General features: G+C 40.9%; 1 protein-coding gene across 4 annotated transcripts in view; it reads right to left on the reverse strand.

Annotated features, from left to right (window-relative positions):
• Positions 1–5,847: 5,847 nt before the first annotated feature.
• The window catches only part of HYDIN (HYDIN axonemal central pair apparatus protein), a 358,050-nt gene continuing 342,507 nt past the window's right edge, over positions 5,848–21,390 (reverse strand). For 3 of the 4 annotated variants that reach the window (XM_041773068.1, XM_041773067.1, XM_041773070.1), the window contains 3 exons: positions 14,859–15,089; positions 7,963–8,187; positions 5,848–6,430 (listed from right to left, as the gene is read on the reverse strand). In XM_041773068.1, the coding sequence (XP_041629002.1) occupies positions 5,948–6,430; positions 7,963–8,187; positions 14,859–15,089 (939 nt within the window). In that variant the 3' untranslated portion in view covers positions 5,848–5,947. The remainder of the gene's footprint in view (positions 6,431–7,962; positions 8,188–14,858; positions 15,090–21,390) is intronic. The other variant, XM_041773069.1, reaches the window with a different exon arrangement.

The following is a 21,390-nucleotide window of genomic DNA, read 5'->3' on the forward strand; positions in this document are numbered from 1 at the left end:
GGAATTTGATTTGCCAACATAGAGCATAACACCCCGTGCTCATCCCGTCAAGTGCCCGTCACCCAGTCACCCCATCCCTCCCCCCTTCCACTACCCCTTGTTTCCCAGAGTTAGGAGTCTGTCTCATGGTTTGTCTCCCTCTCTGATATTTCCCATTTTCTCTCCTTTCCCCTATAATCCCTTTCAGTATTTTTTATATTCCCTGTATGAGTGAAACCATATAATGTTTGTCCTCCGACTGACTTACTTCACCCAGCATAATACCCTCCAAGATGGGGTTTCTGAGGCTCGTGTCCCATGCACGCGGGTGCCCGCACGTGGTGGGCTTCTGTGCACCTCTGGGAGCACGACGGGGTTCATGGAGCCTGAACTAAGCATAACTTTCTAAATACTGAATCCACTAGTTCATTTACTACCTAGTCAACAGTTTCGCATGTGGGAGTGTTTCCCAAATTAGAGTAATACCGTCGCGATTTTTGCCATAGTCTAGCCACTTGTACTGTTATATAAAAAAAAAAAAATTTTTTTTCTCAAATCAACTTATTTTCGGAAATCTTACATTCTTTCTTTAGTCTTGCTTATGTGCTGAAATCATGGCTGTGAATAGTTACATGTTTCTAAAACATTAAATTCTCAATTAAAAACAATGCTACCTGTCTGCCATCTAAAATCTCAGGTGTCAACAGTGGCTGTCACCCCACCACTTGGGGCTCAGGGGAGTCTGTTTACCGTGCTTGGGTATCTTAGAGGGCTGGATTACAGGCAGCAGAAGCCCCAGATCTGCTGGGTGCAGGTCTCCAGATGCATCCACTGTAAAGCAGCCTTTCCAAAAGCTTTGAGTGCCACGCTAAATGGTGGAATAGAAATTGAAGCTCTGTGGCAAAAATTTAAAAAGCACTTTATGACATATTGTGGCTAACAGGGAGATGCATCAGAGTTCTTTATTGTAAGCTTCCATAGTGGACAAGGATTTTAGGACAAGGGCTAGACCTCAGTGGAGCACAAAGAGTATTAAATACAAGCATGATACATGATAGCACTTTTTTTCTATTGAGTGAAAAGTACTCACTCAATAGTGTGCATGTGATTCTGATAGCAAAGTTGAGAAGAGTCTTATCCTCAATCCGTAGATCAGAGTCTTTGGGACCCAGGTGAGGAGGGTACGCTAAACAGAATTTTGATATGGCCCCAGATTCCCACCCCTTTGGGTAGGTGGTACCCTGTATAATCCCCTCCCCTTGTGTGTGAACAAGACTTGTAAATACAGTGGCCCGTCACTCTAACAATTATGTTATATAGCAGAAGGAAATTTGTAGATGTAATTAAAGTCCCTAATCAGTTGACTTTGAGCTAATAAAAAGGGAGATTATCCTGGGTGGGTCCAACCTAATCAGATGAGGCCTTAAAAGTAGACAGAAGGCATTTGAAGCAGGAGAGAGATTCTTCTGCTGGCCTTGAAGAGTAAACAGTAGCAAAAGTGAATGGTCTATGTTGTACCACATGGTAAAGACATTAGAATAGCCTCTAGTTGCCTAGAGGGATCTCCTGAGGGTTGTCAGTTGCCAAGAAAATGGGGACTTCAATCATAGGCTGCAAGGAAATGAATTTTGTCAACACATCAGGGGAACTTGGAAGTGGCTCTTTTCCCAGTTGAGCCTCCAAATAAAGATGCAGCTGGCTGGCATTTTGATTTCAGCCTGTGAGACCTTGAGCCAAGAACCTAGCTTAGTCCATTCTGGACTTCTAACCCATGGACACTGTGAGATAAGAAACTCGTGTTAAGCTGCTAGATTTGTGGGAATTTGTTATGCAGCCATAGAAAACAAAGACAAAAGCTAACCCAAAATTCAGTAAGTCATGGAGGAATTGTGTCTGGAAAAATCCGTGAAAACCCTTCCTTTACTGGTAGGGTTTTCACAGCTTTTAAAACCTTTGACAACACAATGCAATGAATGAAGGTGGGCGCACCACCAATCTGAAACTGCCCCCAATTTAGATTTGTCTCCAGTGAAAATGTTTTGCTTAATAGTTTCCTTCTCTTACCTTGGTACCAAGTGGCACTGATAAGTACATTTCCAAATATCTTTGCAAAGTTTTTGCCTTTAGAATTTTGATGATGGTTGATGCAAAACAATGAAAAACAATTAAATCAACAGGAATGATTTGGATCTATTTCTCTAGTATGTACTCATTTCCACTGGACCCATATCTAATATAGTGTTTCATCTGTTTCTTTTGCTGTTTGGTTTGGCTTCTTCTTAAAGGTGAACCAAATTTCCCAAGGGTCATAATGAGATACAGTTTTTAATTATTAAAACAGCAATGTTTTGACCAGAAGGAACTCTTTTCTCCTAAAATCACATCCTGGATATGGTTGCTAAGAAACCAGTTTACTCAAGGCCTAAACCCATGCTTTGTCCTGCCTTTTGTTCAGAAATTCCTGGGGAAAAAAGTGGTTTCTTTTCTCTGATATCTTGGAAAGTACCAACTAATTAAGGTTATTTATGCATCCTGGAGTTGGCTGTGGCATTGAGCTGTGGCATTGAGAAGAAAGCCCAAGGCCACCATTGCCTTCTCCATGTGCTCACGCCTCTAACCCTGGTGGCCACTCTGACTCAGACACTTCTAGACTAGCAGGGAATTGATATGCCTGGTTGCACACTAGCCATCATAATTCGCAGCTGTAACTCATCTGCAGCCATGTGACACCTGATTGTTAGTACCTACGCTATGGACATGGTAGCAAGTGGATCCTGGTGACCACTGCGAGAAATTGTGCCCAAATCTTGGAACCATGCAAAGCAGTTTCTCCAATAGCAATGTAATTTTGCTGGAGTTTCAGGGTAACATGTTGAAGGGGAATCCCACACTTGGTATCTGGCAGTGTCTCATAACATCACAATATTGTCACTCCTGACCTGGGGCCAGTCTTCCCTAAAGACATGGTCAAACAGCAGGCCATACTCACCAGGGCCTCTGAGCTGAGCGATGTCAGGAGCCCCCATTCACATGATGTTCTGTGCATCTGTTCCCTGGAGCTGTGTCAAACTGCAGCCCTGATGTCTCTGAACACCCCCAGTGAGATGCCTCCTGGTCTGCTTTGCTGAGAATGTATCCTTTCAGAGGTAATTTCCCCTAGCTTGTGTCAGAATGTTAATTTTCACTGAGCTTCTTCCCCAGCCCACTGTTGAGCTACTTTGTCATTTCAAATTTCCCAAAATGAAACAATTTTTGTAACTGTCTTTTTGAGGCAGAGGAAGTAGGAGAACGACCTCAAGGGAAGACATGCACCACATCTCAAGTCACCTGGAAAAGGGGTTCCTGCTGGGGAGGGTCTGAGCAGACTCTGGTCCTAGGGAGAAGGCCAGCCTCCTCACTTGAGGCCTATGAGACTATGGGCTCTAGACTCAGTGGCTTGGGGAGAGCTGAGGCAGGGCTGAGGTAGGAGCAATTGTCCCTGGCCACCAGGCAGCATTTTGCTGGTGGTAACTTGGGAAGTGGCCAGTTTCCATAGCAGCCAGTGTCTGGGGCGGTGGCTGGGAACCTTCTGGCTCAACAGAATACACTTAAAGCACTGACCCTCATGGGGTGAGTGGGTGGTGGTGGTGGTTCCCAGGGCGAGTGTCATAGTGCTCTGCCCTGTTGTGGCTGACTTTCACACAGCTTCTTGTATCTTCTCTTCCATCTCAAACCATCTGCCATACCAGGTTTCAAACTGTTGAGAGGATGCCCCTTTTGAAGAAGGTGGTGGTAGGCCAATTGTTCCCCCACCCCCAGCTATGCCTCTGGTGGGAGGAGGGAGGAGGGATATACTGGGAAAGGCCAGTTTCTTGGGCAAGGTCAAAAGCAGAGTTGGTGAGAGTTGTTTCCAGGGTCCTAATGGAGAGCACCAGAGCTGTGGATTCCACAGAGGCCCAACTTCTGTAGTTGCCTTTAAGGCAGCCACTCTCAGCTGCAGAGCGCCCATCATCCCCTAGAGAGGGCTTATAATGCGAATTCTGATCCAGTAGGTCTGGGGCAGCTCAAGATCCTGCATGTCCAGCTCTGCCTAGCTCGTTCCCAGGTGGTGTTGGTGAAAGGCCACTGAGGCTTCACAGCTGTGCTGGGCAGTGTGCTCTTTGGACCGTAGCAACGGCCTCACTGGGAACCCGGCGGAAATGCAAATTCTCGAGCCCACGAAATCTACTAAATCAGACTCTCTGAGGATGGGGCCTGACAGCCTGTGGGTTAGCGAGCCCTCTGGGTGATTTTGAGAGATAATAAAATTTGAAAAGCACCGGTTTCATCAGATTCTGGGTGTTTGCTAGTCGTAGCACGTGCTCATTGATCTTGGTATCCTCTCAGATGGCTGTGTAGTGCATTCTTTGCTCATTTAACCATCTGGAAAATCTGTCATCTAGTTTTTGTCTTTATGCCCGTTAGCAGCATCTTTAGTGGTTGCGCAAATGAACTATTACATGTAGGTCTGCAAATACTTTAGCTGAGTGTAGGATATACTGGGCTGAGGATTAGAAGAGTCTCCTTCCATTACAAAAACACATCTATAAAAGCACTAAGGGCTTATTAAAACACAGGTTGTTGGGCCACACCCTTGGAGTTTCTGACTCCGCAGGTCTGGGTGTGCTGTGAGAATTTGCATTTTTAATAAATTCTAGCTGCTGCTGCTGTTCTAAGGATCATTTTTCAGAACCACTTGTTTGGAGCATTCGTTATCTCCTTTCATGCTTTCTCCCTCTCTCGCAGGTGGGCTATAGCAGATGCGAAGGGCAGAGGACCCTCAGGCATGCCTGTAGAAGCAAATCTACTCCAGGGCCAGTCTGCAATCATCTTTATTTCATCAGGTGGCGCCAACAGATAAGTGGTCCTGTTGTTGTTGTTGTTATTATTATTATTATTATTATCATTAAGTGGTCCTATTAACACACATTGCAGGACCCATGGCCAGAGCCTGGACTAAGGCAGATGTCCCACTCCTGCTTGGATGTGGAGCTTCCCTAGTGCTTTCCCTCTTAAGAAAGGCATTGACTTAGACCTCACCCTTTCTGTACATACAGAATGGTTGCTGTTTAATCATATCATATTGGGATGTGGTCCTCCTCTAGAAGTCGATTTCTGACTCAGTTGCAGCGTTCATGGCCAGTTGGGTGTATGATTTGTAGCACTGGTTCTCAATGTACAGGTTTGGAAGAGAAAATGATGCCCACATCCCTCACCAGACCAATTAAATCAGAATTTGGGGTGGAAGGGTCTGCACCAGGCTGATTCTGACGTGCAGATGGGTAGAGAATCATTGTGCTACAGGCTGCCAGCTATGCACAGGGCTGGGAGTGGGAGTGGGGGACGTGACCCCCAGTGAGAGCTTTCTGTGGGGAACAGATATGGGGTTCAGAGGTAGAGGGAGCATCCCCAGCCCCTGGCCCTGCAATAATGGCACAAGTGTTATGTGTGTTATCATTTTGAAAATAGTGTCTTATTTGGCTTTTATGTGAAAGCAGGATATAATATCGTATCAAAATAGAGGCATGCCTACGGGCTCTTTAAGCCATTATGGATTTTTAAAAGGCACTGTGGTGCCCCAGTGTTATGCACTGCTAAGTGCTAGCTGATAGGGGGTCATGAGTGTGGTATCTGTGTCATCTTATTAAAGATAGGGATTATTACTTGAGCTCTCAGGATATGGTTAGAAGCTAAATTCAGAGACTTGCCCTGGCAAAGTACAATATAGCTCCATTTTTTTGTAGTTATCATGTGTAATATGACTATATATTTCATATATATGTATTTGAAATGCATACAATATGGAAATAAGTGGCCCTATAATTGAATGAGGAGATAAAACAGTAGCAGTAGAATTCTGTTTTCTCTGTTCTTCACCAGGGTAGAATAATACATAGATTTTAAGGTTGAGGAGATGCCTTTACATTAACACAGCTGGCCTTAGGTACCACTAAGGGGTGATCCCCTTCAGATAATAAACCCACTTAATGCCTGTTTCGTTGCCTTCACTGGGAGGACAAGACACAATCAGCTTGCTGGTGATGGGTGTTTTGCTGCCTGATGGGTTTCCTTCGAAGTAGACTGTGATATTGTTGATCTTCTTGGGCCGCACAGAGTCTACAGCACGAACAGAGAAGGCTGGGTTCTCCACCATGAAGGAGAAGTTGACTGTCTGATAGAAAATGTTCTTGAAGGGTATGACTATGTTGTACCCTGCTCGGATCAGGAAGGGACCTTGGGGCTTCGGGGGTAGAGCCACTCCAAAGAGGGGGATGGTATATTCCCCACCAGTAATCGATGACAGCATCAGGATGCCCTTGGTCTCACCCAGGTGGCTGGGCTCAAAGTAGACTTCCACACTGACTTCGGTGCCTCCTTGAGCTCCTGGGGCTGCAGCAATGACTTTTTCCATGTGGAAGTCTTGACAGTCAGTCTGAAAGAGAAAAAAATACACTTGGTTCACATTCACACAGGATCCTAAAGGGCACACTGGCAGCTCAGGCCCATCCCTGGCCCGTCCACTCTCAGACCGGAAGCAGCCTACATTTGTGTGAGGCTGAGCAGGTCATAAAAAGTCATGCCCTTACAACTCCCTTGAAGAGTAGGTAATACTAATTATTATACCCATTCTACTACAAAGAAATCAAGGCTAAGAGATGTTAAATAAATTGCCCAGAGATACAAAGCTGGATTAAGTCAGTGCAGCATTCACTGGCACTACTCCCCCCTCTCTGGCTCTCCTTTTCTCTCACATGCACAAAAGACTGCACAGTCTGGTTCCTCATGGATGGAGGCAGGGGGACTAGTTCTTGACAGTTAGTTGCAAGCAGAAGTGAAAGGTGTCACTTCTACACCAGGGCGTCCAGTTGCCAGTGCAAGTCCCCTTGGGATCTTTTCACCCCTCTGCACTGTGACCTGAAACATCTGAGCTGGTGGGTGCCCTTCAGCTTGGATCCCTGAATGGCTGTGATGAGCAGAGTCCCCTGCAGAGTTTCACTGGATAGAGAGCCCAAATTAGGGACAAACCTTTGTTTTTTAAGCCACTGAGATTTTGACTATTTGTTACTACAGCATAACTTAGCTTCTCCTGGCTGGTATGACTGATCAAGAGCCTTGCCTCTTGACTGTAGCCATGGAATTGCTGAGGGCCACCCTGTGTGAAGGCCACACCTCCTGGCTCCACTTGTTGCTAGGTGTGGTCTTACGTAGTGTTGTTCAAGGGAATGTGAGTGGAAGGGATATATATAGCTCCCTGCCACTCCCCTGTAGCTGGCTGGAATGCAGACATCATTGGTAAGTCATCTTGGTCACTGTGGACCAAAGCAGCTCTTTACAGAGGGAAAAGCATCGGAGCAAAAGGAGTCTGCATGCCTGATGTCATGGAGCTACCATTCCAGTCCAAACTGCTTATGTTCACACTGTTATTTTACTTTGTTGTTATTTTGGGTTTCTGTTTCAGTAGTTAAACCTGGATTCCAGTTTATATAATTGGAACATATATGAAGTATTTACTATGAGCCAGGTTCTATGGAAACAGTTTTATATGCATCTCTTAAAAGCCTCAGAGCAATCTTGTGAGGTTGGGGTATTATTGCCATTTCTGGAAAAGGTTAGAGAGCTTTAGCAAATCATTCATACAAAGATTAAGTGGAGAAGCCAGGGTTCAAATCCAAGTCTGCTGGATTTCACGGCCTATACATGACCACTAAGCACTACTGTCTCCTCTGGTATCCACTGCACGTGCTGTGGGAAGCAAAACTGTCCCCACCACAGCTTGTTAAGATAGAGTCTGTAAGGAAGAACCCAGGCCTGATTCTGTTTATTTCTAGCTGGGAGTTTCCCGGCTGGATGAAGCACCTGACTCCCTCCGAGTTTCACATTTCTGCACCCCCTGTATCCTCCTATTATTTTTAAGCTCCGACTTCTGGCAAGGGAAGGGCAGAGCAGGGGACAGCAGCTGCTCACCCTGCAGTAGTATTCGGTCTTCTGCCGGGTGTAATTGGTGAACTTGGCAAAGATGCTCTGACCACTGCCAAGAGTGGTCTGGAAGTGGATGGGTTTTTCAGGCAGTGCTGGCGTGGCCTTCAAATTGAGCTCATACAGGTAGTAACCCAAATCACTGTTGTGCAGTGTTAGTCTCCCAAAGGTTTCTCCAGCTCTCAGGGGCTGGAATTCAAATGAGAATATTCCCTGCAAGAGAAGACAGAGGCTCCTGTGATGCCGAGAGTCCAACCCATTGCTACCCAGTGACCTCAGAGTAGGTTGGTGGCAGAAATGGTGCTTTATATTTATAGCAAATGCTCACACTGATCTTGAGCCCAGGGAATCTCTGTCCAACTTTTGTAAGCAAAAAACTTTTGCTTCCCTGTACCCTTTCTAGTTTTCCCTAGAAATACCCTAGAGTTATTTATGTTTCTGGAATCTCTTTGAATCTATGAGGTATTAGATCTTCTCTTGAGAAGCTTGCTTGTGGAGATGGGGGTGAGTGTTGCCAGCAGGAGGGCTGAAGTCAGCAGCTCCTTCTTTGCTCATAGCCAATCTCAAAAGAGCTTCCTGGGTTCTACTTTCATTTGGAAAGATTTTTCTCCTTCCTCTATTATTGCCCATGGCAAAACAAAACAAGAACCAAAGAGTGTGGCTTATGAACTTTGCTAAATAGGGGCACCTGGGTGGCTCAGTGATTGAGCGTCTGCCTTCAGCTCAGGGCATGATCCCTGGGGTCCTGGGATTGAGTCCTGCATCAGGCTCCCTGCAGGGAGGGAGCAGGGAGCCTGCTTCTCCCTCTGCCTATGTCTCTGTCTCTGTCTCTCTCTGTGTCTCTCATGAATAAATAAATAAAATCTTAAAAAAAGGAACTTGGCTAAATAAATAATAATTTATCTACTTTGGTGGAATAGTATATATAGCCATTAAAAAGGAAGAGGCAGAGCTATAACCATTGCCATGAAAGGTGTTGATGATATTGTAAGTGAAAGGAAGGATGTTCCATAAATGTATATGAAGCATGTGCCCATATCTATGGAGAAGAATATGTCTATGCAAGTATAGAAAAGAGTAAGGATGTATATCAAATTGTTAACAGTAGTTATCTTAGGCTGAGGGAAATGGGATTTGAGGACTTTCATTTTCTATTCCATATACTTTTATATAGTTAAAATCTTGTTTTTACCATGAGTAGGTATCATTTCTTTTTAAAAAGAATTAGTTATTCTCATTGAAAAATAGCATAAAAAGAGGATATCATTAAAGTTGTAGATGTTTAACAGAGAAGAATATAGTATACAAATTTAGATGATTTTACAATTAGGGGATCCCTGGGTGGCGCAGTGGTTTGGCGCCTGCCTTTGGCCCAGGGCGCGATCCTGGAGACCCGGGATCGAATCCCACATCAGGCTCCCGGTGCATGGAGCCTGCTTCTCCCTCTGCCTGTGTCTCTGCCTCTCTCTCTTTCTCTCTGTATGACTATCATAAATAAATAAAAAAAAAAAAAGATTTTACAATTAAAAGAATTAGATGAAGATGGACAAATGTATAAAAGATAAAACTTACAAAACCAGACTCAATCGATAAAGAAAACCTAGGTAGTTTTGTAACCATTAAAGACATTAAACCAATAGTAAAAAAGTTTCCTTTAACAAAATTCCAGGATCATAAAGATTTACTTGTAAGTTCTATTAGACAATCTAAGAATTCCACACATTCTCCCAAAGAAGAGAAAAAGAACATGATTTTGATACCAAAATCCAACAAGGCTAATAGGAGAAAAGAAAATTGGATGCCAGTTTTTCTGAGCATACATACAAAGTGCCCAATACAAATGTTAATCCTGGCAGCCTGGGTGGCTCAGCCGTTTAGCGCCACCTTCACGCCCAGGGCGTGATCCTGGAGACCTGGGATCGAAGGGATCGATGTCCGGCCCCCTGCGTGGAACTGGCTTCTCCTTCTGCCTGTGTCTCTGCCTCTCTCTCTCCTTGTGTCTTTCATGAATAAATAAATAAAATCTTTTTTTTAATAAATAAAATCTTAAAAAAATGCAAATGTTAATCCAACTGAATATAGCAATATATAAAGAAGAAAATGTTCTATGATGAAGTTGGGTTTATTCCATGAATGAAAAGTTTAACATTAGAACAACCAATCAGTTGCCACATTGACAAATTAAAAGTAGAACAATGATTTGAACATCTCAATAGATGCAGTAAAGGCATTTGATAAAACTCTACATCCACTCAAGGAGTTTTTTTTTTTTTTAAAGCTCTTAGCAAACTAAGAATAAAGGGACATCCTTAATTTGATAAAGGGTATCTATAAGAAACCTAAAATAAACATAATAAATGGTGAAACTTGGAAAGCTTTCCCTTCAAGATTAGGAGCAAGAGAAGGATGCTTTCTATTACCTTTCTAGTCAACATTGTTTCTCACATCCTAGATAGCCCTATAAGGCATGAAAAGGAATTTAAAGGAAGAAGTTTATAATGGAAGAAACAAAATTGTATGTATGTACAGGTGATATGATTGTACATGTAGAGAATTAAAAAATCTATAATTGAAATTATTGATAAATGAATTATTTAAAGTGGTTGGGTACAAAGTCAATATTTAAAAAGTTAAAAATTGAATGACCCTATGATCCTGCAATCACACTACAGGGATTTACCCAAAGAATACAATACATGCACCCTAATGTTTATTGCAATATTATTTACAATAGGCAAGATATGGAAACAGCCCAATTGATGAATGGATAAAGACGTGGTATATATAGTCAATGGAATATTGCTCAGCCATCAAAAAGAATTAAGCCTTGCCATTTCCAATGACATGGGATGGATCTAGAGAGTATAATGCTAAGCAACATAAGCCAATTAGAGAAAGACAAATACCACATGATTTCATGCATATGTGGAATTTAAGAAACAAATGAGCAAAGGAAAAGAAAGACAGATCAAGAAACAGACACTTAATTATAGAGAACAAACTGAAAGTTACCAGAGGGGAGGTGGGTAGGGTGATGGGTGAAACAGGTGATAGGGATTAAGGAGTACACTTGTGATAAGCACCAAGTGATGCATGGGATTTCTTTTTTTTTTTTTTTAACTTTTTAAAATTTATTTATGATAGTCACACACAGAGGAGAGAGAGAGAGGCAGAGATACAGGCAGAGGGAGAAGCAGGCTCCATGCACCGGGAGCCCGATGTGGGATTCGATCCCGGGTCTCCAGGATCGCGCCCTGGGCCAAAGGCAGGCGCTAAACCGCTGCGCCACCCAGGGATCCCCGATGCATGGGATTTCTAAATCACTATATTGTACACCTGAAACTAATATAACACTGTATGCTAACTAACTGGAATTAAAACAAAAACTTAAAAAGCCAAAAACTAAAGGCCAAGTCAATATACAAAAGTCTCTAATATTATTACAATCTTGCAACAAATAGAAAACAAAATTTTGAAAAGATACCATTTACAATAGTATCAACATATATAAAACCTAGAAATAAATCTAACAAAGAATAAGGCCTCTACATAGAAAATTTAAAAAAATATTATTGAGAAAAATTAAATAAGACTTCAATAAATGGAGATCTGCTCATGGATTGAAGATCTCAATAGTGTAAAGGTTGGAATTCTGTCTGTGACAGATATGCCCCCAGTGGTTCCCACATCTTGCCATTCACGCTCTTGTGTCTTCCTCTCCCATGTTGTGCCTGTCTCATTTTCTCTCGGATCACTTGTTCTAGGGGAAGCAAGCTATCGTGTAGAAAGCTGCTTTAGGGAGAAGTATATATAATGAGGACCTGAAGCTTTCAGCCAACAGCCAGCAAACAACGAAGACCTTTCCAAAAACCACATGAATGAGTTTGGAAGCAGGTTATCCAGCCCCAATCAAGCCTTTGAGGTGACTGGGAGTCCTGCAGACAACTAACTGCATCCTCATGAAAGAGCCTGTGTCCAAACTACCCAGCTAAGCTGCTGCTCTTGGATCCTTTTTTTAATTAATTAATTAATTAATTAATTAATTTATTTAACGCTTGGATTCTTGATTCTCAGAAACTGTGTAGATAATAAATGCTTGTGGTTTTAAGTTGCTAATTTTTCAAATAATTTTGAATCAACAGGTAACTAATGCATTCTTAAAATAATACAATCAAAATCCTAACAGTTTATTTATTTATTTTTTTGGAGGAACATGATAAGCTGATTTATATGGAAATGCAAAGAGCCAAGAATAGCTAAAATACTCTTGAAGAACAAGAATGTAAGAGATTATCAAGTCTTAATATAATGTCACCAGAAGGAATTATAATTTTAGTTTAACTAGTGATATAGCTTCAAAGTATTTAGAGCAAAAATATGACAGAACCACAAGGATAAACAGACAAATCTCCTATTACAATGGTGACTTTAAATACTCTCTTAAATCTGACCAAACAAGTAGACCAAAATATCGGAGAATTAACACTGAAATGACAAACACGTGCTTTTAAAAAATAAATGGAGGGTTAAAAAAAAGATCATGTATTGGGCCATCAAACAAGTCTAAACAAATTCTAGAGGACTGAAATAATATGGAATATCTTCCCTGACCACAAAATAATTTAAAAAACAACACGTAGAAAAATCCATGTTTGGAAATTAAGAAACACTTATAATAACCCACGAGTCAAATAAAAATGAAGGTCAGAACATTTTTGAACTTATTGCTAAAAAAATGCTACATATAATATAAAAATTTGCATACTGTGGCTAAAGCAGCACTTGTAATCCTAATGTGTGTATGGGAAAATAAAGATGACTAGAAGTAAATGCACTTAACATTCATCTTAGAAATTAGATAAAACACTAGTAACCCAGAGGAAGCAGAAAGAAGAAAATAATTAAAAGCAGAAATCAAGCAACTAGAAAACAAATGTACAATATAAAGAGTACCAACAAAACCATAAGATGCCTTTTTGAATATAACACTGAGAAGCCTCTAACAAGACTGATCAAGACATAGAAGGCACAATAACCAATATTAGACATGAAAAAAGGATATCACATAGAAGAGGTAGTAAGAGGATATTAGCAATGTTATGCCAATATTTTGAATATATGGAGGTAACAGGCATGCTCTTGTTACTGATTCAGGAAGAAACAGAAAATCTAAATAGTTGAATAACTCACAAAAAGAATCAAATCAGTAGCAATCTTGCCCGAAAGAAAACACCAGGGCTCAGTGGCTTCATCTGTGAGTTCAAGGAAGACAAAATTTCAATCTTTTATAAAAACTCTTCCACGGAATAGAGAAAGCAGAGAAATCTTTTTCTTTTTCGCTAGCAGAACTGACACTCCAATTGGACAAAGACTACATACAAGTAAGGAAAACTGGTCCATTCCCACTCATGAGCACAGAGGCAGCTCTGCTACACAGACTACTACCCAACTGAAGTCAATCTGTTTGTAAAAAGGTAAATGAAGATCACAAGGAACTGTTAGTTTATCCTGAGTTTTCTCAGACTGGGAAACCTTTACAAATCTGACAATGGCAAAAGTTGGTGACCTCTCATTACTGACTGGAGGTTATGATTGGCAGTTAAAGGCACACACACCCCGTGACCCAGTAATTCTCCTCCTAGGTGAAAACCATGCAGTGTACATCAGGAAGGCACTTGTGCAGTGAAGTTCACGGCAGCATTTTTAATGACAGCCAAACGCTGAAACCACACAGAGGTCCAGCTGCATTTGGATATCCAAATGGTAGTATAGTCGTATGATGGAATATTCTGCAGTGATGGGGGATGAATGAACCTCAGCTGCGTGTATCGATAGGATGACCATCATAACACATGATGTTGAGAAAAATTAAAGAATGCATATAGTACGATTTCTTTTGTATCAAGTTAAAAAACAGGCAAATCTAAACCATTTGGCTTAAAAGCAAGAAATTATGACAAAATGAGGACACTAGAAATTTTTAGGGGTGAGGGATCGTACTGTGAGTGGAGAGAGGTTTCTGGGGTGGTGGTGGCAGTTTTTAATGTCCTGGCCTGGGTGTTGGTTATACAGATATTACTTTCATAGTTGTTTAAGTAAACATGTTTTAGTATTTTGTATATATATATATATGTACAATTCATTATATATGTGAAATATGTACTTTTATGTGTAGATTGTATAATTCATGATGAAGAATATAAAGACAAAATAAAGGGCATGGAGACTCTCTGAAGAACAAAATGGATTTTGGGTTCTGAAGGGGAAGGAAGAGCTCTAGTGAGCCCTGGGAAGAAGCAGGTAGGCTCAAGTTGGAGAAACAGAAGGGATTTTGATGGAATCTGGACAGCGAGAGTTTGCAGCCATACATCAAAAAGAGTCAATAGAAAGTTCATCTCCACATCAGCTCAGAATTCCAGGCTGTGTTTCCCCCACCAGTCATAGGATTTTTGTGCCATGTTCCTGAAGGGGTCTGGGCATAGGCAAGCATATGTACGAGACTGCACACGTGTTGTTCACTCGACATGCTGCTACTACGTTCTTTGCTTTCCTTTTTGCCCTGCATATTCCATGTTGCCTTTATAATTAGCAAAAAACAAAAATATTTTCAATTTGAACAAAGCAAGCAAGCATATGACAGAGGCAAGGGTTCCTAATTAAAAAGTCCCTTTGACACATCTGAGCCAGAGCTCTCGTGTGCCCGTGGGCGTATGATGACTCAGGCATGAGGGGAAGAGGAAGATCAGGAGTGTCACTGAGGGATTGTCCCCCACTTCCCCAACCACCGTCAACCTCAAGGATGCAGAAGGCCACAGATCCGGAGGCCCTGTGGGCAGAGCTTCTGTCACAGATAGCAGGGGACCCTTGGGGGAGCCAGGGCTTACCTCAGAGTTGGCCGGCACCACGAACTGGGAAGGCAGGCTGATGTCAGGCACCCGGCAATCCGTGGAGAAGGTCACCGAATAGGGCAGAGGGTTCTCCACCTTGATGGAGGCTGACGTGCTCTGCCGCACAGGGCTCACCATCTCGATGGTTCTGATGACACCAGAAGGGATGACCCTGAAACTCACCATGTAGTATAAGAACTCATTGGTCACTTCATTTCGGAAGATCACCTGGGTTCACAGGTAGAGGGGGAGCAAAAGGGGCAGAGGAGAGAGGTTAGTGGAGGGGCTCTGCTGTCTCATAGGTGCTTTCTCTCTCTTAGCATCGCCTAGGTTCGTGACACACGGGTGCCTGGCTGACACCGGCTCTCCTGCCCGGTCTGCACCCCCATCCACCAGCCTTTCTCCTTGGGTGTTCTGCTCTGGTTCCTCCCAGGCCAGAGATGAGGAGACAGCCCGGGGTTTGCTCAGAAGAGGCTAGGGCAGCGCTGTCTGGTACCGAAGGTGAAGGTGACCTGGCGGTGGTGGTGGTGGTGGGGGGGAACACAGCTAGCTGGCCCTGGAGAAGAAGGGACCTCCAGAGGTCCATGCTGTAGTGGGCTTCACTCCTGTGCCAGCTGCTGCTGGAATAAACGGTGATACCAGTGATGATAATGACAGCATCTAACATTTAATGAATGATTACTGAGTGCCAGGCACTAGGAGTACTTGCTTAATGTATACAGTTGGCAGGCAACATTATTTTTCCCCTTGCTATTTCCTTTCTTTCGTGGTCTTATTTTTGTTGTTGTTTTGTTTTGGTTTATTTTTTAAAAATTTTATTTATTTATGATAGTCACACAGAGACAGAGAGGCAGAGACACAGGCAGAGAGAGAAGCAGGCTCCATGCACCGGGAGCCCGACGTGGGATTCGATCCCGGGTCCCCAGGATCGCGCCCTGGGCCAAAGGCAGGCGCTAAACCACTGCGCCACCCAGGGATCCCTGTTTTGGTTTATTTTTATTTTTGTTTTTGTTTCAAGTCAAGGAAACTGAAATTGAACAGAGTTAAATATCTTGCCAAGGTCATGTGCAGAGAGAAGTGTCAGAGCCAGGATGTGAACAAGGTTGAATTACTCCAGAGCCCATGCTTGTGTCTGCAGTACATCGTCCCCTCACCCCTGTGACTGACACACTAAGCCGCTCACTTTTTTCTGTCCTTTTCCCTGGGTGATTGATGATGTGGGGTGTCTTCTCATGTGCTTATTGGTCATTCACACGTTACGTCTGTGAAGGAGCATCTATCTTAAACTCCTATGCCCCTTTTAATACTTTGAGTTGTGTATCTATTATTACATGGGAATAGTTCCTTCCATATGTCACTTTTGCCTTTCAACCTCTTCTTAGCTTTAGAGTGCTTCTGGCACCTGTGTCTTTTACTTGGAGTGTTTATTCTTTTACATTTAAAATAATTCTTTCTTTGTTTGGGGTGAAGTCTGCCTACTTGCTAGTTGTTTCCATTTGCCTTATTTATTTGTTTGCTTGCTTATTTACTTATTTGTTTCTGTTGTTCCTTTCCTATCTTCTTTTGGATTTATATACAGTCTTTGGAATATATTATATTTCTTCTACTGGCTTCTTAGCTATATACTTTTTTTAGAGATTTTTTTTTTAAGAGAGAGAGAGCGAGCTAGAGAGAGAGTGTGAGCACAAGCATATGTGTGAGCATGGGGGGTGGGGTGTAGGTAGAGAGAGAGAGAGAATCTTAAGTGGGCTTCATGTCCAGCAGGGAGCCCAAGGCAGGGCTCGATCTCATGACCCTGAGATCATGACCTGAGCTGAAATCAAGAGTTAGATGCTTAATTAACTGAGCCACCCAGGTGCCTCTAAAGATTTTATTTTATTTTATTTATTATTTTTTTAAGATCTTATATTTTAAGTAATTTTTATACCCGATGTGGAGCCTGAACGCTCAACCCTGAGATCAAGAGTTGCATGCTCCACTGACCAAGCCAGCCAGGCACCCCTATATTTTTTAATAATAGATTTTTTTAGTGGTTGTTCTAGAACTGACAATATGAAGTTTTAACTTGTCAGATTTATTTAAAGTCAGTATTTTATCACTTCCGACTTTATAACTGATCCTTATGCTTTCTATTCACACTTCCAACCTGGCAAATGTATTGACCTTACTATAGTATAATCTCATTGACCTAACCACTCCATCTTTTGTACTTTTGTTGTCATATCTTTTACTTCTACATACATAAGAACACTCACCTTACAATGTTATTATATTTGTGATCAAATGTTGTCATTTTAAGAAAGTTCTAAGAAGCAGCAGCATATATATTATATATACATATTATTTATATAGTATATACTTGCTTATTAATCATTTTGAGTGCTCCCTTTCCTTCCAATAGACCTAAATTTCTGTCTGGTATTATTTTCCCACAATCTGAAGAATATGTAGTAGTATGTTGTCCAGTGATGCAAGTCTGTTGCAGTGAATTCTCTCATGTTCTTTTATCTGAAATTATTTCTGTTTTAAAGGATATTTTCAATAAGTGAAGAATTCTGGGCTGATAGAATTCAGCATTTTGCAGATGGCTTCCACTATATAAGAGAAGTCAGGGGTTATTTTCATTATTGTCCCTGTATAACAGATTTATTTATATCTGATTGTTTCAAGCTTTTCTCTTTGGTTCTTAGCAGTTTTACTCCGATGGGCACAGAAATGATTTTTTTTTTTTTGTATATCGTGGTTTTCCTTATGTTTCTCCTGCTTGAGGTTTGCCATGTTTCTTGGATCTTAAATACATATATTCTACAAATCAAATCAGGGAAGTTTCAGATTTTTTTTTTTTCCCGAATAGTTTTCTGTCCCATTCTAACTTTCTTCTCTTCTGGGACTCATATTACTTATGTATTAGAAAATTTTATATTTTTTCACAGGTTCTTGATGCTCTGGTTCTTTTTATTCAATCTGCTGTTAGCACATCCAGTGACATTTTAATTTAAGCCTATTGTAGTTTTCAATTCTAGAATATCCATTTGGTTCTTTTTTTTTTTTTTACATTTAATTTAGTTTTATAATTATGTAAAATATTTGCATGGTTTCAAAGTCAAATCTTAGAAAATAAGTATATTTAAAGAAGTCTAGCTTTCCCATTCTCTCCAGTCCATCCTCTTCTTTCCTTTTTAGAGAACTTTTAAAAATTGTTTATTCTTCTATTCTCTTTTTTTTTAAATTAATTTTTATTGGTATTCAATTTACCAACATACAGAAAAACACCCAGTGCTCATCCCGTCAAGTGTCCGCCTCAGTGCCCGTCACCCATTCCCCTCCACCCCCCCGCCCTCCTCCCCATCCACCACCCCTAGTTCGTTTCCCAGAGTTAGGAGTCTTTATGTTCTGTATCCCTTCCTGATATTTCCCAACATTTCTTTTCCCTTCCTTTATATTCCCTTTCACTATTTTTTATATTTTATAGTTTCCATTTCTCTGCTCAGATTCCTTATCTGTCCATATTTATTTGAAATACTGTCTTTTAGTTCTGAACATGTTTATAATAGTGCTTTGAGGTCTTTGTCTGCTAGATCCAATATTTAGCTCATCTTGGAGTCCATTTTCACTGAATGTATTTTTCTTGACTATGGGTCACATTTCCCCGCTTCATCATAAGTCTAGTAATTTCTGCTGGTGCACTGGACATTGCTGATGATCATTGTAGAGATTCTGGATTCTGTTATCTTCCTTGTAAGAGTGTTGATTTTTATTGTAGGAGGCAGTTCAATCATTGATTTATTAACTTATCACCTTAAACTTGCGTGGGTTTGGTTAAATGCTTTATTAGAGCAGATCTGTAGAAAGCTCAAGGTGTTTCTCAAGACTTCCCAACTTGGTGGGATTCAATATCTAAATTTTGTCCTTCCTGCATATCTTGTAGATACTTAGTTTTAGGCTTTTTAAGTCCCAAAAGGACTTATCCTAAGGGCATGGTCCATTCTTCTGGCCTTGCTGGTATTTCATCTAGGTTCCTAGGATGTTAATGCGATGTTAATGCAATCTCTTCACTCTGGCTGGGCCAAATTTCCAGTGTTCCCCAGCATTGATTAAGGTAGCTTTGTCCCTTTATCAACCTCTTTTGGAAGCTGCTCTCTGATAAATCTCATGTAGTCCTCTTGTGCATGTGCAGGACAGCTTTCAGCCAAAGACTTTGAAGGAAACTCCCATACAGACTTTTGTCTCTTTTCCCCCCAGCACCCTGCCACTCCATGCACTGCTCCCTCTGCTACTCTCACACTCTGTAGAGACCAGCTATTTCAGTTGCACCAAACTCTGATTTCTGCACTGTCAGTTCACTGGGGCAGCTGTGCTTTGCTTTGCTAACTCACTGCGCTGTAGTCAGGAAACTGTCCCTTGGCAGAGACCCAGGACAATTATGGAGATTCATCTCATTAGTTTTTCTTCTCTTTGATGTAGTCTTGTGCTGCATGTTGTTAATGCCTGAGAAGACTTGCCTCAGATATTTTGTCCAGTTTTATAGACATTTATGGTGGGAAGAGTAGTTACCCCATCATAATCAGAAGTGCTTTTGATTAAAAAACTTTTGTGTTGTTTATTTTAACGCATATTATTTTAAAGAGACTCTGATCTGGGTTCACCATCATTTTTACTTAACACTTTAAAACATATATTTACTCATATTTTTCTGTTCACATCTACAGTTTATGACTCTGTTCTTTCCTTACCCTTCTGGTGAATGAAAAAACACCTTTCATTGCCCCATTTGCTTCCTACTGAAAGAGAAAAAAATTTTCATTGCCTTATTTTATTCCTCCCCTTGCTATTTCCTATATTGAGGTCATTTGAAATATTCATTTCAGATTGCTTTTCAAAATTTATTTGAAATTACCTGTCAAATGAATTTTGATTCTTTGTTTAGTGTATCCTTATGTTTTCCTTTTGAATTCACTTACTTATTTAAAAATTTTTTCTAATTAAAAAACTTTTAATTTTACAGTACTTTTTATTTATTTATTTATTTTTTTACAGTACTTTTTAAAAAAGGTATTCTATGTATAGGTAGGTTACTTTGAGTCCTTGCATGTTTAAAAATGTCTTTATTTGCCCTTGTAATAGTTTTGTTTGGAAAAAGTTCTATATTGAAAATTACTTTGAATTATGTGAATAGCTTAGTTCACTTCTTTCTTTTTTTATAGAGTGAGTGAGCATGTATGTGTACACATGTGAGGGGGTGCAGAGGGAGAAGGAGAGAGAGAATCTTAAGCAGGCTTGAGGCTCCACGCTCAGTGTAGAGCCCAATGCAGGGCCCAAGCTCATTATCCTGAGATCATGACTTGAGCCCAAATTAAGAGTCAGACCCTTATCCTGCTGAGCCACCCAGGAGCCCTTCCACTATTTCTTGCATTCAGCATTGCCATGAGAAATCTGATGTTACTGTGATTATTTCCTTTTACTTTCTCTAGAAACATTTAGGAATTTCTTTTTTATCCCAGTTTTCTACAATTTTGTTCTTATGTATTTAGATGTGAGTCTTTTTTTCATTCACCCTATTTGGTAAGTTGGTGGGTCCCTTTAATTAGAAGACTCAGTCTTTCTCAAATAGCCCTGGAAATTTTTCCTCAATCATATTGAAGAGTATTTTCTTCCTTCTATTATCTTGTTTTTCCTGTTTCAGAAGCTCTTTTTTTAAATTTAAATTTTAGTTAGTTAATATATAGTATAACATTGGTTTCTGGAGTAGAATTTAGTAAGTAATTTAGAATTTAGTACGTAATTTCATCACTTACATAAAACATTCAGTGCTCATCACAAGTGCCCTCTTTGATACCCATCACCCTTCTAGCCTATCCCCCATCCATGTCCCTCCATCAATCCTTAGTTTGTTCTCTATCATTAAGAGTCTCTTATGGCTTGTTTCCCTCTCTTCTTTTTTGCTTTTCCCTCTCCCCATATGTTCATCTGTTTTCTTTCTTAAATTCCACATATAAGTGAGATCATATGGTATTTGTGTTTCTCTGACTGACTTATTTCACTTAGTATAATACTCTCTAGCTCCATCCACTTCGTTGCAAATGGCAAGATTTCATTCTTTTTGATGGCCGGGTAATTTTCCATTGTTTATATTACCTTTTCTTTACCCATCTCCTCTTTATACATTCATCAGTTAATAGACATTTGGGTTCTCTCCATACTTTGGCTATTGTTGATGATCTGCCATCAACATTGGGGTGCATGTACTCCTTTGAATCTGTATTTCTGTATCCTTTGGGAACATACCTAGTAATGCAATTGCTGGATCATAGGGTAGTTCTTTTGTTAACTTTTCGAGGAACCTCTATACTGTTCTTCAGAGTGACTGCACCAGCTTGCATTCCCAGCAACGGTGCAAGAGGGTTTCCCTTTCTCCACATCCTCACCAACACCTGTTTCTTGTGCTGTCAATTTTAGCCATTCTGACAGTTGTGAGGTAGTATCTCATCATTGTTTGACTTGTATTTCCCTGATGATGAGTGATGTTGAA

This window comes from Vulpes lagopus, chromosome 10 (assembly GCF_018345385.1).
Source record: "Vulpes lagopus strain Blue_001 chromosome 10, ASM1834538v1, whole genome shotgun sequence".
NCBI classification, from domain to species: domain Eukaryota; kingdom Metazoa; phylum Chordata; class Mammalia; order Carnivora; family Canidae; genus Vulpes; species Vulpes lagopus.